Below are 16,816 nucleotides of genomic sequence, written 5' to 3' on the forward strand. Positions count from 1 at the left end.
TCGGGGGGGTCGACACATTATTTTGGGGGGTCCCCAAATTTTAACCCCCCCCCCCCCCCCCTTTTTTTTTTTTTTTGCAACTGAATGGCTGGAAAGTGGAAATGAAGAGTTTACTTATAGTACACATAGTGCATACACCTTCCCTAATGATTATATCTGGTTTCAGTATTTATTTATGGTGTATTGTCTCTATTATTAAGGTTATTGTAGCAGTACATATGTATGCAAAGGTCCTGTCTCAACTAGACACAGGATCTGACACAGATTTCGAAGGTCAAGATTCAATGTATCCTCTGAGCAAGCAGACTGGTTCTAATAGCTCAATGGTAAAAACAATGTCAGCACTTGCACAGGAAAACGGGTTCAAATCCGGGGTACTAGAGGAAAGTAACATAGTGCAGGTTTTACAGTACTTTGAGTTACTTTTCACCACTGGTGGTAACGTGCACGGACACACGTACGTACGTACGTACGTGCACGGAATTAAACGAGATCTCCACTGCTTTTCTGCCTCGTAGAGATTTTTAAGAAATCACACTCGTAATCGCACTTGTTTAAAGTGCTCTAAACAAACCATAGACAAAGTCTGAAAGCCAGACGTTGGGAGGCAAAACAAAAAAAACAACAACAGAATGCATTCAGCCATAGAATGCAGACTAATCTGCAGTTTACTTTAGGCCCACACAGGAAAGGGACCAAGGTCACGCAGAGCTCTGCACAGATGTCAGTCTCTGACGGCTCTGACACTAATTAAACACTTAACAGATTAGAGAAGGGGAAAAAAACAGCCTTCTCCCACACATTGTAATTGTCCCCCATTTCCAAGTCTAATTTTGTCAATCAGATTCATCTTCAATTCGGGAGAGCAAATTGTGCACTAATCATTTCTTCCACGGCGGAGGTTTGTCCCGGCTCCAATTGTCAGGGGATGATTTAGTTATTATCAGAACGCCGTGCCGGTCTTATCCGTCATCTCGGAAAGGCTAATTTGATCTTCAGATAGTTTTTTGCAAAAGATAAATGAGGCAGAGTATTTTAACGATGACTCATGGGCGTTTCACACTTTTAAAAAACACAGATAATTTGGCTAATTGGTGGAATGAGACGTAAATTGGGTGAAATAATTTGGCTCACAAGAGGGGGGGGAGGCAGAGGTTCTTTCAAATGTATTTAATGCAAAATAAATGGAGTATAATATAGGCTATTAAAAAAGAAAATCATACATCTATTTGACAGCAAGTATAAATCAGAGCATTCGTGAAAACACTTCGGTAAGTACGTATTTCCGAAGCACAAGATTAAATATGTTAGTGATGATATTTCATGGTATGACAGTTAAGCAGGGTAATGTCACCAACTTTGTTCGATTGCTTCTGCAGCAGGAGTTTATGCGAGATACTCATTCAGCCGTTTTAACTCGAAACATCACAAACAAATTCTATTATTCTCGCAGAACTCATGTTGGGAAAAGCGCTCATAACAAGTGTAAATCTGTCAGCGCGACCACCCAAGGAAAGAAAAAAATGAAATAGAACAAAAACAAAGTTGTAAAATATCAAATACAAAACAGCCGCTGGGCCGGTGTCAGTGCAGGAAGTCCAATGGACAAAAACATCAAGGACAATAAAGACATTTCCCTTTCCTGTTTGCCGAGTCAGTTTCCCGTCTTTCCGTTCATTATTATTGAAGTCTAGTCGGTCAAAGTGATCCATCTTTATTACAGTAAATTCCTTGAATCCTCAAATGTGTATATGAATTACTGTTTTTGCAGGATTGCTGCAAGAGTTGAATTTAAGTATAATAATGTGCATTTTCAGCCCCTATAGTTTAAAAGTAAAACAGAATGGCAGCCAATCTATACACATTTCCATAGTGTACCGTTATGCAAACATTAAAAACACAAACACATGTATTTGTATAAGATTCTTAAGAGTTATCACATAATGATTCCTTGTTCTAACCGCACACCTTCTCACTCATTCATTTCTGGTTTAATTCATTCATTTCTGGTTTCATTCATTCATTTCTGGTTTCACTCCTATTTCGGTTTTCACTTGTTCATTCGGTGGGTGGGGGGGGGGGGGGGGGGTTAGCTGCTCAAGACTTTAACCCATGTTAGGCGAGAACCTCTTTTGGTGTTTTTAACATTATGTTATAATGTAGCTATTGAATGGAGCTATTTTTGAAAAATCGTCAAAATGTGGTGCAAATCATTGAATATATATTTCAGAGCGAACATTTTTAACTAAAATATTTGATTCTGGGGGGTGCCGGCTTGAACTACATATTTTGAGATGGGGGTCCGTGGCCCAATAGAGATAATTCTGGGGGTGCTTGACATGAAAAAGGTTGAGTACCACTGACATATTTTCAGATTTAGAAGCCTTTTTTTAAACGACCTCAGTCCAAAATGGGTTAATTACCTGCTCAGCCTCCAAGCCCAAATCAGATTTCTCAATCCAGATTGGCTTCATTCAGCCTGAATAAGGCTAGTAACGTGGTTCAAATCTGATTTGCAGAAATGGATAGAATAACAACTAAACAGTTCAAAAAAATTCTATCTGCATAGGCCACACATCAGATTTGGGCTGCCAGTCTGAACAGGGCCTAGACACTAATTTATGGCAGAAAATCACTTTAACACACCGATATAGCCTACGGCAGGTTTTTGGACAAACCCCACGTTAAAGTCTCTGTCTAGAGCAGCTCTTGCGAGTGGCAGCATCGCTTCAACTATCACGTTCAATTGGACAGGATTATTTCTTAGTCTGTAGTGCGGACGGTGTCGTTTAGTCGCCAACAAAAGAACAGATCTACAAGCTATAGCTTGTAGATCTGTTCTTTGGCAGGTGACACACTTCCACGTTAAAGGCATAGTACTGTAAACTAAACGACACGCGTTGCATCCTGGTGTGGCACGCATCAACGCATCGTGTGACGCGTTGCATCCTGGTGTGGCACGCATCAACGCATCGTGTGACGCGTTGCTAGCTTGTGCTGTAGTTCCGTTTGGCAGGTGACACACTTCCACGTTAAAGGCATAGTACTGTACAGTATGTATAACGTTGCCCTATGTTTACAGTACATAGCAAAACAATAAATGCATTCCTTACCCTCTATAGCCATCAGTTATCAGTATCACTGGAGTGTTGTGCTGGTGTTTACCTGCAGAAACAGGTAAACTGCTTTTTTCCATTTTCACCTCTTCTTTTGGCAGCCCAAAGTCTACCCAAAGTCTACCAAAACAAACAAACACAATACAGCGGAGTACGGCGGTGTTTCTGTATAGGTAAACACCACCACACTACTTCGTAATTACTGCTGGTAAAGAGGTATATATTGTTTAGTTATGTAAACACATGGGTAAAAGTTATACTATGCCTTTAAGCCCTAACCTAAGCTCCCTACACCAAAGTGGGGTCCGGGGACCCCCAGGGGTCCTTGAGGGAGTTCCAGGGGGTCCCCGAGCTAAATGATGGAACCAAATGGAACCTTATGGGTCTGTAACTCTGAGAGTGTACAAATGTCCATTTACAATATAAATTGGGGGTCCCAGAGATAAAAATGCCATTAAATGGGGGTCCTTGAAATTAAACAAGTTGAGAATCACTGCTAGAGCCGTGAAAAATCCTCTCTTATGGGGCTCCCTGGCATATCTTTTCAAATGTGGGTCCGCGGGCTAAATAAAAGTCGATGTAGGGGAACCTTGACATGAACAGGTTGGGGAACCACTGCCCTACACCACTCCCATCATGGGGTTCTTGTGCCTGGGGTCGGGATGTCTCCTGTCCCGGTAGCCGTAGCGCTCGGGGCTGGTGGCGTGATGTTGGTGGTGCGCTCTGCCCCCGCCGGGTTGCTGCTGGCGCTCGGGGCTGAGGTGGCGGGCGGGACTGGCGTAGCGCTGCTCCCTGGCTCCGGGCTGCTGGCGCTCGGGGCTGAGGTGGCGGGCGGGACTGGCGTAGCGCTGGTCCCGTCCCCCGGGGTGAGGATGGGGCTGTCCCGGGCTGGCGTACCGCTCCCTGTCACGATGACATCACAACGTTATTTGTTGTTGTCAAACACATAATTGCGATGATTGAATTTAGAATTTTACTTTGAAATCTTGAAACGTAACCGTTTTGGACATTTCCACTCGACGGAGATGAATAAAAATTGCATTTTTGCACAGTGCTATAGATATGATGAAAGATTTAAGATATACTTTAAAAATCCTGTGTTAAACATAATAGAGAGGGCACTGGAAACCCCCTCCCCTTCACACCCCTTCTTCCGGATTGGAAAAAAAGTGACGGGCGGGGCCTATTTGGGCCTATAGGGGACACGTTTTGCATCGTCTTGCATGCACATTAGTGTCACCTCCGTGCGCAACCCCCGTGAGCAAGCTCGTGAGTCAAGCCCATTGGACGAAAGCGCTTTGGCCTCATTCATGTGTCTGGCACCGGCCGTAACACACGGGCAGCATGTCCGTCGCGCTTCGGTTCCGCCTCTCGGTTCTGGTGGCCTGTAGTGGAAACCTCATTATGTCCAAATGTGTGATTATGTAAATAACCGTAAACGAGGCCCTACCTGCCCCCTGGCTGGTACCGCTCAGGACTGATGTAGCGCCCGGGGCTGGCGTGGCGGTAGGCCGGTGCGCCCCTGTGCGCCGCGGCGGCCGGCGGAGGCGGCACGTCCTGCCTCAGGACCGCCCGGTCACGCTGCTGCTGCTGCCCCACGCGGGCCGACGCCGGGTAGAGGTGGGCGGCGGGCTGCCCGCCGGGCGGCGGGGGCGGCGCCGCGGCCGGCACGCGGACAGGGGGCTTGCCGCCGGGGTGGTAAGGGGCCGGCTCTCTCCGGGCCGGCCTCGACCGGGAGCCGGCGGGCTGCTCGTCCGGATTGGCCCTCCTGAAACAAGGGATTGATTGACGGGTTGATTGATTGATTGACTCAGTCAATCCGGGAAAGAATCTCATATTATACAGTCGAGTCTCAAGACAACAGTCCAACAAACAACAGTATAAAGAATCTCATATTATACAGTCGAGTCTCAAGACAACAGTCCAACAAACAGTATAAAACAATGAATCATGATGACATTTACCTAACCCTAACCCTAACAGTCCAACAAACAACAGTATAAAACAATGAATCATGATGACATTTACCTAACCCTAACCCTAACCCTAACAGTCCAACAAACAACAGTATAAAACAATGAATCATGATGACATTTAAAAAAGGAGGCTGGAGGATGCCACTCATATAAGATTGACATTGTGATAGAACATGGGTTCTATCACATAACATTCTATGTTATGTGATAGAACATGGGTTCTATCACATAACATTCTATGTTATGTGATAGAACATGGGTTCTTGGTTTACCTGTGATCCTATAGTTTACTGAGGCACTACACTATGTTATGTAGTGTGTGATTACCTTGCTCATTGACATTTCAGAGAGAGAGAGAGTTTAATACCGGTTGAGACCGGTTTTGGAAGCACCAGGACGTACGTGCTGGTGCAGACTTGACCCTCTCCGGCGCTAAGCTTCCCCCGTTCTTCAGTTTACATGGCCAGGCAGTGGCCTTGACACCATGCGTGGTGGGGAGGGGGAGCGGTGCCAGGAGATAAGAGCAAATGCCTCCGTAAGCATGTGAGGAGCTGTGTGTGTGTGTGTGTGTGTGTGTGTGTGTGTGTGTGTGCGTGCGTGTGTGCGCGTGTGTGTGTGTGTGCGAGAGAGGGAGACAGAGCACCAGTGCTTGTGTTTAAATGAGAATCTGTGCTATAAGTTCTAATGTGTCTTGGAATGTGCGCGTGCTCGTGTGTGTGTGTGTGTGGTGTGTGTGTGTGTGTGTGTGTGTGTGTGTGTGTGTGTGTGTGTGTGTGTGCCTGTATCCCTGGGGTCGGCAGTAACGAGGCAGCCAGCTGGACGTCTCTAGTTCCCTTCCCACTAGCAGTGGGTGATTAAGGGTCTAAGCCCCTCGGGTAAGACAACACGCCGAGAGAGAGAGAGAGAGAGAGAGAGAGAGAGAGAGAGAGAGAGAGAGAGAAAGAGAGAGAGAGAGAGAGAGAGAGAGAGAGAGAGAGAGAGAGAGAGAGAGAGGGGACGGGGACGACAAGACAGCGAGATAAGAGAAGAGACGGAGAAAGAAGTTATAGGAAAGGGAGGGAGGGTCTGCCGTTCACCTTTCACCGGCCCGCTCAGATATGTTCCAGTTTGCGTGTGGCTCAAAGTGGCTGAGTGACACGGAAACCCTGACGAGAGCCCAGTCAGTCCCTTTCTCACAATCAGACCACCACATTGGTTTGGGGGGAAGGGGGGCTAATCATCTAGCTGGGCTCCCCAGTTTGGGAAGCTCAGGGTCTCCGCTAATAATATCAAACTTAAAAACACATTCCTCCAGATACAGTTTTAGAGCAACACACACAGACACACCCATCTATCTATCTATCTATCTATCTATCTATCTATCGTAAACACACACACAGACACAATAAACAATCAAGGCAATCTTTGACATGCATATGCATGTGCAGTGTATTTCTACATGTATGTTAACATGATATTATCTCAACACTCGGTGGAGTCCCATGCGCCCTTGCTTGCTTCCAGAACCGTCAACCATCCCCACACCTCCGCACCCCCCATCCCCGACATGTCTGGTAACATTATTGTTCAAGGTAGAAGTGTGAAAGACACATACTTCCCACATATTACACACACCCAAAGTGAGTTTGAAAATATGACCAACGACACAAAACTCCCATACCTCCCATCCCATATCGGGAGATATAAAACAATGTGCAAACAGCAGCAGCAAGATTTGTGAACCACCCAAAGGACTACTATCTGTACCAAGTATAGACCGCTAGACCTACTGCACACGTAAACAGAGCTGCGAACATTAAACACATCTTAAATCTGACGCTTTTTTGTATACTATTTAAATAGTCTTGAGAAAAATATGCTGCATTTTGTCCCAAAGTGACTGCCGCTATTTGTTGCAAAAAAGCTTTTATGTATCAAACGACGCAATGTGACACAGCGCCGTTTACACAATGCTGTACCCCCTCCAACTGTATTATACTTTCCTGATTTTAAACTGTTTTTTTTAAATATTTTGACACTTTAAAAAAAGTAAACATATGTTTTCTCATGCCAATAAAGCTCCTTTGAATTGAATTGAACGGTACATGGTGTAGCCACACGGTGTACGGTCCTGTGAAACAAGCCTTCATTATGTAACCTGTCCTTCACCGTGGCTGCTTCGCAGCATGTGGTACAAGTGTTAACACATTGTTCCTGTTATCGTTTCGTTGACACAGGGCAGACAATAACCACTCACGCCCTCCTTTATACTGCATCGTGCAGCCGTGTTGTGCTGTGATTGTGAGAGCCCTTTTTTCCAGGTTTTGTAAAAGAAATAGCCAGAAAAGTATACGAACACAAGCCCAAAATAAATGACCAGCTCGCATAGGTCCCCAGCTAAATGACTTCATATAGCATCAAAACCATGCAGTCGAACCACTTAATAAATAAATAAAAAGCTCACAGCTGAAAGTTCAAATATTTGGAATAGGCCTATGTTTGGAACATTTTATCCACACAAATGTTGTATGGCGGTCCCTGGCACCAAATACCGTCAGATGGGGGTCCATGGACAAATACATTTAATTTGGGGGACGTTGACATGAAAATGTTTGAGAACCACTGCTTTAGAAAGAACATTAGGAAGCAATTCCAAATAAGCAACTACACTTTCAAAACAAGCCCCAAAAATCTGCAACCAGCAACTACCAATATTTACATGCAACTTTACAGACAAACAACCCCAACATTGCTTATCCCATTTAGGCCTGACGTCGACATTTTTTAAATGTCTTCTAAATCCTGACAGTTTTATACCTCATGTTTCTGTACCAGAGGTGCTCAATATTGCATGTCAAGGACCCCAAAAATTATATTCAATTGTCCGCCGACCCCCATCTGAAAATATTTAGTTCCATGGACACCCAGAAGCAAAGATTTGAGTTAAAAACGTTCACTCTAAGATTATTCAAAAATAGCAGACCTACAAGCTCGTAGCGTGCCACTCGGTGGCGCACTATGAGCTTGTAGATCTGCTATTTTTCAATAGCTAAATTATAATATTTAAAACACCAAACCGCCCCAAAATTGCTTATACTAAGCATATACATGCCAACGATTGCGACATGACGTGAGCCCAACAACAAGGCAAGGCCAGGTTGACGGTGGTCCAGTTACACCGTGGCTAACCTTGACAAGCACTGATTGTGGCTGACGCTATGCGGCGTGGACTCGGGGTACTGCGAGCGGGTCGCGACCCCCAGGAGATTTAGTAGGGGGGGGGGGGGGGGGGGAGCCCTGCATTCCTACAAACAGGATATCGTGGCGGTCAGGCAGACGACCTTGTATCTCCACATTTCAACGTGCTATGTTTTTTTGGGGAAATTAATCAGGGCTGGACTGGGTAAAAAAATGTGGTCCCGACATTTGGCCCAAACCGGCCCCCACCACCGGCACACAGACACCTCTACCGCCCCGTCGAGGCACACACAAACAAACAATCACTAATACCATCACTTTTACTGAAAAACATCTCTCCATGTTCTGATAATTACAGTTATGATCCTACAGACGAGGCACACAAAAAAAAATGTTATTTTGCTTTGTTCAAAGTACAGATGAATGGCTTACATTCGGCTAAACTGCCTAGGAGAGACTATTGATATTGCACTGTGGTTAAAAGGAAATAGATGTAATGTGATGCGTTTGTATGTTGACTTTGTTATGGTCCAAAAGGTACAGCATGACCCCTAAAGTAAAGACGTTTTGTTGCCTACTTCATCATACAAAAGGTGTCACACAAAAGTATAGCGAACACAGCAGGCCCACGAGCTCACGACGTCACGTCTTTTTCAGCTATTTTTAAGTGTTTAAAAAAAGGAAGCGTTTTGGACATACAAGGTTTCCACCCTACCCTAGGGGTCTGCTCCACGTCCTCAACAATGACTCTCACTGTGGTGGACTTATCACAGAGACCCCCGTGTGGCATACCTCTCTCTCTCTCTCTCTCTCTCTCTCTGTAGCTCAGCACCTGTTGACTGGCCAATTAGAATGACTCACTCAGTGCAGATTAGCTAACACGCAGTCTGGTTGTCTGACTGGTGTGTGTGTGTGTGTGTGTGTGTGTGTGTGTGTGTGTGTGTGTGCGTGCGTGCGTGCGTGTACATATGAGTGGGTTGTCCTTTGGGAAATTCAAAGACCATGGTTAGGTGTGTGTGTGTCTGTGTGTGCGCGACTGTACGTGCACATGTGCGCGTGTGTGTCAGTAGCACATGTTTTTCTGTGGGGGGGGGGGGGGGGGGGGGGCTTGACCACCCAAACAGGGCGGCGGGGGCCGAACACACAGGTGGTCCCAACAGCACAGCCTTGTCAGTCAACACACACACACACACACACACACACACACACACACACACACACACACACACACACACACACACACACACACACACACACACACACACACACACACACACACACACACACACACACACACACACACACACACACACACACACACACACACACACACACGGCTATAGATAAAGGAGAAAGGAGGAATGGCAGAAGGGGAAAAAATTATAATAAAGGAAGAGAAGGATTAGACAGGAAAGAGAGATAGATTGCGTCTGGAACGGAGAGCGAGATGGAGGGATGAGGTGGCCGATACACTCCACCCTGTGGCACGAGAGATCGAGACGGAGAGAGAGAGAGAGAGAGAGAGAGAGAGAGAGAGAGAGACAGAGAGAGAGAGAGAGAGAGAGAGAGAGGAGGGGGGGGGGGGACTACAAGTTGTATTTAATTGTTTTTCTAAATTGCAGTGTGACACAGCTCTCTTTTCTCACAATAATTTTATTCCCTTTCATAGTATATGATTCATCAGTTTGTATTGTTTTCATCCGATACGTGCTTTGGCAAAGTACAGTTGTCATACGTTATCATGTAAATACATTTCATTGAAAGGGAGAGGGGGGGGAGAGAGAGGGGGGGGGGGGGGAGAGAGAGAGAGAGAGAGAGAGAGAGAGACAGAGACAGAGAAGGTCAACCTCCTCATTAATCCAGATTAAGCAGTGGAGGCCACCAGAGGAGAGAGAGAGAGATGGAGACAGGAAGCAGGGATGGAGTGATGGAACGGAAGGATGACGGGGAGGAGGAGGAGGGGAGCGAGGGACACCTGGTGCTGCTCAGGGCCACCCAAACAGTGCTGCTGGACCCTCCGGGGGACACCCCTCTAATCGTTCTGCAATGGACCACTTCACCCACCTCCATACTTAGTACAACGCGCCGGACCACTTCACCCACCTCCATACTTAGTACAACGCGCCGGACCACTTCAACCACCTCCATACTTAGTACAACGCGCCGGACCACTTCAACCACCTCCATACTTAGTACAACGCGCCGGAGTTGCAACAGAATTGGTACGGTGTTGTGTACATGTGTAGTGTATTGCCCTGCATGTACATCCAAACGGAAAAGTCCTAGATTTTTGGTGTTTCATTATGTTATACTTTAGCTATTAAAAAATAGCAGATCTACAAGCTCATACCTACGAGCTTGTAGGTCTGCTATTTTAGAAAAATCGTCAAAATGTGGTGCAAAACTTTGAATATAATCTTCCAGGGTAAACGTTTTTAACTTGAATCTTTGCTTCTGGGGGGGGGGGGGGGGGTGCCCCTGGAACAACATGTTTTCAAATGGGGGTCAGCGGCCAATTACATATATTTTTGGGGGTCCATGACATGAAAATGTTTGAGCACCACTAACATAGAAACGTGGGTTTTTCAGAAAACTGTCAGGATTTAGAAGGCCTTTGTAGAACCAAGTTCAGGTCTAAATGGGTTAAACGACGTTAAACTCACTTTGCCAGTCGATTCGTCCCTCACTTTATGCATGTGCATAGCCTCTATGCAAGGCTTCATGGGGTGTGTAATTGATAGAACATGTATACGCCATTTCCTGGGTGAACAACCCCCTTTTTAAGTGTGTTGCTCATGGGACAACCTGACACATCGCCGGGGCCTCGGAATCAAACATGGGACCTTCTGTGTCCCATTACCCGTAAGGGTCTGCGAGGGTACAAATGGAACCAATGATATTTTGGCATCGTCGTTTAATGCCCTAAAAAAAACATAAAAGTCCATAGATTTTGCTGGCAAACGATTTACGTCATGAGTGCTCCAAACAAACGTTAAAAACCCCATAGACGTGGCTGCCCCATAGGACGTGACCTTCAAAAGCCATGCATTGGAGGGGCTAGCGCACCTCAAGAAGGACCCAAAGGTCAGTGTGCCGGGCAGCGTCCCGTGTTGGATCACAGGGGAGTATTTATGCTTCTTCTGGGATGTGTGTGTGGGCGTGCGTGCGTGTGAGAGACTGTGGGTTAGGCCTGTATTATGTGTGACCCGCCCCGGCAGCTGGGGGGGGGGGGGGGATTACAGGGAGTCCACGGGGTCCATTGACCCGCGCTGGGTGAGGAGGGTCCACACGCCTGGGTCACACAGCTGGAACCGAAACCTGGGGGGGGGGGGCAGGCCAGGCTGAGCCCGCTGGTTCTAGGTTCTGCCTGCATGGACAAAGCAGTTGTGTGTGAATGGAAATTGCGTTTTTTTTGGTGGGGCCCCAATACATAATTCGTTTATGTGTGTGTGTGTGTGTGTGTGCGTGCGTGCGTGCGTGCGTGTGTGTGTGTGTGTGTGTGTGTGGGGGGGGGGTTACTATGCTTGTGAGTGCCAAATACAAATACTGTACTCCCAATTTGACAAATAGACAATTTTCCTAGTCCTCAAAAGATAAATGATTGCTTCAATGTATGACGGATATTTTATTATAGGTCTATTATTATTTCATTAGGCTCACAATTGTGAAGGATTCAGGTATAGGGTTTAGGATTAGACATTTGGAGGTTAAATTTACGGGTCGTTAGGACGGCTTTTATACCCACGTGTCAAGCACTGACAATAGCCAACAAGTACTATTTTCATCCTTGTGTGTGTGTGTGTGTGTGTGTGACACAGAGTGAGAGGTCTAGAGCGAGGAAGAATCCCTGTTTGTATATAGTACGTCTCTGCATGACGACTGTGTTTACGTGTTAGCGTAGCACGGAGCGCGGGCCCAGCGGGTCCGCGGCGCATACCGCACGCTGTGTGTTTGTGTTTGAAAGAATCACAGACGAGGGCGAGAGGGGGGAAAGGCGGACGTGCAGAGACGTAAAAGGCCCTGAGGTACTTAGGCATGATTCACTCGAATCAAAACAAGGGCCTTTTTTCACACCGTCCTCAAATCCAAAGCACCGCACCACCGAAGGACAAATGTTGCTTTTTCTTCTCAAAAGTGAAGTTGGCTTGTTGAGCATCTACTGTATTCTCTATGGGAACACAATTTGCTCGTGTACGTGGGGAGGGAAGCCGGGGCAAAGGACGGTGATATTTGTCCCTGCAGTTACTTTACGGGCTGGGGTGGGCACCTGAAGGCTCTACGTCCTCCCGGTGGGGGCTCCTCACTGGCAGGTGAGTCAATAGGTATGCAGTGACAACAGAACACATACATGTGTGTGGGGAGGAATTAATTAGCATAATGACGAAAATGGGGAGAAGAAGGGGTATTTTCTATTATCTTTTAGCAAATACACAAATGGTGGTTCTTCAGTGGGTCTTGGGGATGGTTGAGGTGCTATACAAATACCCTGTTTAGGGTTTTATATACAGTACATGCTCTTCAACTTACTTTAAACTATACATCAATTGCATCTATAGCACCATTTGGCAAAGTTGCTAAGGAGGTCCCCCCCCGGCCCCCTGCGATTCTGAAACAATTAAACACTTATAGTGCCTATAGTTAGCCTCCTAAGAGGATGGTTGGATGTCACTTATGATGACCAGCTCCATTGAGGGAGTCCTAGCCTCAGTGGAGCGAAGCAACAAAATACACCAAAAAAGGAAAAAGGCACAAGATGGAAACACAATACTCGAGATAAATAAGAGAGAGAGAGAGAGAGAGAGAGAGAGAGAGAGACACAGGAAGACACAGAGACAAGAGACTTCAGCTGAATTTAGACTTTGTCGTGCGGGCGGTGACTCTTGCCAAAAACAGAACTGGTCTACGAGCTGGGAAGCGGCATGTCTAGAACAGAGGCTATAAAGAGAGACGGTGGACACAGACGGCCGTGTGTCAGGGTTGTTTGTACACGCACAACACTCACATGCGTCACACGCACACACGCGACACGGCACGGAGACAAGCTCTAATGACATGCCATGTAATACATACAGTATGACTCACACACACGCTCACACACACACACACACACACGCGCACACACACACACACACAGGCTACACAGTGCAAGCGAGGACCTGTTGAAGTGTCTTATAAACATATAGGAAAAGAATAATAGAGAACCATGTGTTTCTGTCTAGAAGCAGGATATGTTGTTCATCTTTGTGTGTGTCTTGTGGGAATTGTGAGCATGCGTGCGTGCGCATGCGCATGCACACACACACACACACACACACACACACACACACACACACACACACACACACACACACACACACACACACACACACACACACACACACACACACACACACACACACGTGTGTGTTTCTTGAGGGGATTGTGATAGATGTGTGTGTGTCTGGTTATTCTGCACCTGCCCCTAGGAAACGGAAGGAGAAAATTACCCCCCCCCCCCCCCCCCCCCCCCTCCACCCCCAATTTCTTATTTAAACCGCCCACCACACCCCGCTTCCCTAAAATACCCCTCATAAGCAGCAAACAGCTGGGATCAACCACGCACACACGCTCTGCATGCGCACACGCACACACACACACACACACACACACGCACGCACGCACACGAGTAACTGAAAGGGAATGAATTTTCTGTCATTGAATGTTCGCCAATTTTTTATTACATCGACATATTTTCTCATAATGTTTGCCCATTTTCACGGAACATTCATCTATTCTTGCAGAATGTCTGCTACAGTTAACTGTTTTCGTTGACTTATTTTTGTATTATGTGGGATATTAGGCTCAAGTATCAAACTGGTCCCTGTGTGGATGTTGTGGACTCGTCAGCCATGATGAATGACTGACGTACTGCATGTGAAGAAGAAAGAACATCATCTTTACCATGACACATTTTCCTGATTGAGCCACAATAAGTCTTCTTTCTTATTTATTCCGTTTTTTTTTCATAAACATCATCATTGATGACTTTTGACCAGACAGTGGCCTTGTGGTTAGAGTGTCCGCCCTGAAACTGGGAGGTCGGGGTTCGATCACCGGCCGGGTCATACCAAAGACTGTAAAAATGGGACCCAATGCCTCCCTGCTTGGCACTCGGCATCAACGGGTTGGATTGGGGGGTCAAATCAACTAATTAAATTATTCCCGAGCGCGGCACGGCTGCAGCTCACCGTTCCAAGAGATGGGTCAAATGCGGAGAACAAATGTGTATAACAAACGTGTGACAAATCGTACAACTTTGACTTTGATTGATGTTCATTGTTTAGTCTTGCAATGCCATTGGTCATGATACCCCCACAGAGGCAGAAATTCACACAACTTCAAAATATCTGGACTAATTTTGAACAATTTTTAATATAATGACCTTTAACCCTGATAAAAGTAAGTAAAATGCCTGTAATATATATATTTTTGTGATCATTAGAATGTCTAGAACATGTTTTGTTTATTTTTGTGAAAGATATCCCCCAAATGTAAATTATGAATCTATTATTATTATTATTATTATTATTATTATTTTAATAATAATTATAAATGTGCATACAATGTGCATATTTTATTTATGTATTTATTTTTACATAATTTCCTCTGCAAGGTCCTAATAGTACAAAGTAGTAGTAAGGTTGAAAGTAGAAATATATCCGGGTCTTACTGCAAGCGTTTGGGAGCTTTAAACCAGTGTGCGGATATGTTCAATTAACCTATAGGCCAAAATTGATCAGCCTTGTGGCTACCAGATGGTCTCTAGTGGCTGCCCTTCTTAGCACAGTACACGTTTCAGAGTACTTATAAGCAATCTGACAAAAGGTAAGACTTTTAAGTTTACGTTTCCCTTTTTATTTTATTTTATGGGCTTGCTTTTGCCGTTTTTTTAATCCCAGAATTTAAAAAGGACTACAACTAAGGACATTTTCTCGACATTGTTTCGTAAACACAAAAGCCAATTTCAGTTAGCCTGAAATGTTTTGTTTTTTTTGTTTTTAAGTGTTTTCAGCTCCCACTTGATGTTCCGAGGGAGTTCTGACTGCTTCAGAGTGTGCTTAATAACTGCTAGTTTGCATAATGTCTTGAGACTTGGATTTAAGTCTAATATGTACAGGTCATCATAGTTTGTATCCTCCAAATATTATGATTTGATCTTCCACCATGCAATAGCACAGCCTCGTCGTATGGATCTGTGAACCCGGGCCTTTCCCCTTGGGCTCAACCTTCTTCCAGGAGAAGGTCTCTGGATTGAATTTCCACATATCATTGAAGCTCTGGTAATAGTCAAAGCCAGCAAATATGTACAGCTCTCCATTGTAGGCAAAGGCTGAATGCCCCGAGCGTGCTTCTGGAAGGTGCTGCGCATAAGGCCTGCTCAACCAGAGGTTGGTCTCTGTGTCAAACACTCTGATGCTGTTGTAGGTCTCACCCCGGCCCGTGCCCCCAAATATAAACATCTTTGTCCCGATCATAGTGGCAGAGTGACCTGATGAAGCAGGTGGTGGATTGCCTCTGGCGTTAATCACTGACCAGACCATTGTGGTGGTGTCCAACTTGAAGATGTCATTATCATCTTCAGTATTATCGTAAGGCCAAAACTTGAAGCGCCTCCACCCGATGCACTTCCCTCCGTGGATATACATGACCTTCCCCAAGACACAGGCGGAGTGGTTGTACCTTGAATATGGATCTTCCCCAGACATCGCTGGTCTGAACCACAGGTGTGTGTCAACATTAAATGCATAAAGCTTATTGCTTCCCCCGGTCCCCGTCCACTGGACAAATTAACTATACATAGACGGATGTTTTCTACTGTTTTTGAGGGGTGCTAGCCCCTCCTATGCCTGGCTTTGTGCGTTTGTGTGAATAATATAGTGATGATTTGATTGGCTGATCACCCCATAGCGTTGATTTGATTGGCAAAGTACATATTGAGGTGTCACGTGGAATGAGGATATAAAGTGAGGACAGAAAAGTAAGGACGCAAAATGTGATTGAACAGAATGAGATGATGATGTATGATAAGAGCGCCTCTCAGTTCACACGGGTGTGATTTGTGTTACCTTACCTACTGTATGTTGTTTCTAACATTTTAGCATCATCGTACTAGGATGCATAGGACAAAAAAAACTGATTTGCTCGTCCACATGACGTAAATTCTCCATTCATTGTCAATGGGAATTTAATGTTTGCGTGAGACGAAAATCTACACTAATAGCTGAAAAACTTGCTATACTAGTTATTTTTTGGAACGACTTGGAACTAGTTCAGTTCATAGTCAAAAAATGAACTAATTAATTAATTCATATTTAGAATTATGAACAATGCACTGAACTAGTTCATTTTAAAATTCTTGAACTAAACTCTGAACTATACTTCATGTAGGAAGTGAACTTTCCCAACACTGCACATGTGCACACATGCATGCACGCATATACGCACAATTCACGGCTATAATAGTAACAGATGGCACGAGGCAAAAGGCCAGTGGCGTCCTTGTATATG

At 45.4% G+C, this 16,816-nt stretch overlaps 1 protein-coding gene across 1 annotated transcript in view; it reads right to left on the minus strand.

Moving 5' to 3' along the window:
* Positions 1–3,736: 3,736 nt before the first annotated feature.
* LOC310853930 (partitioning defective 3 homolog B-like) overlaps positions 3,737–16,816 on the minus strand; it is a gene marked incomplete at both ends in the record, with an annotated part of 195,089 nt that continues 182,009 nt past the window's right edge. The window contains 2 exons of the mRNA XM_083758404.1: positions 3,737–4,019; positions 4,567–4,884. Coding sequence (XP_083614530.1) covers positions 3,737–4,019; positions 4,567–4,884 — 601 coding nt within the window. The remainder of the gene's footprint in view (positions 4,020–4,566; positions 4,885–16,816) is intronic.

This window comes from Protomyctophum parallelum (assembly GCF_964188405.1).
Source record: "Protomyctophum parallelum genome assembly, chromosome: 23".
Classification (NCBI taxonomy): Eukaryota; Metazoa; Chordata; class Actinopteri; order Myctophiformes; family Myctophidae; genus Protomyctophum; species Protomyctophum parallelum.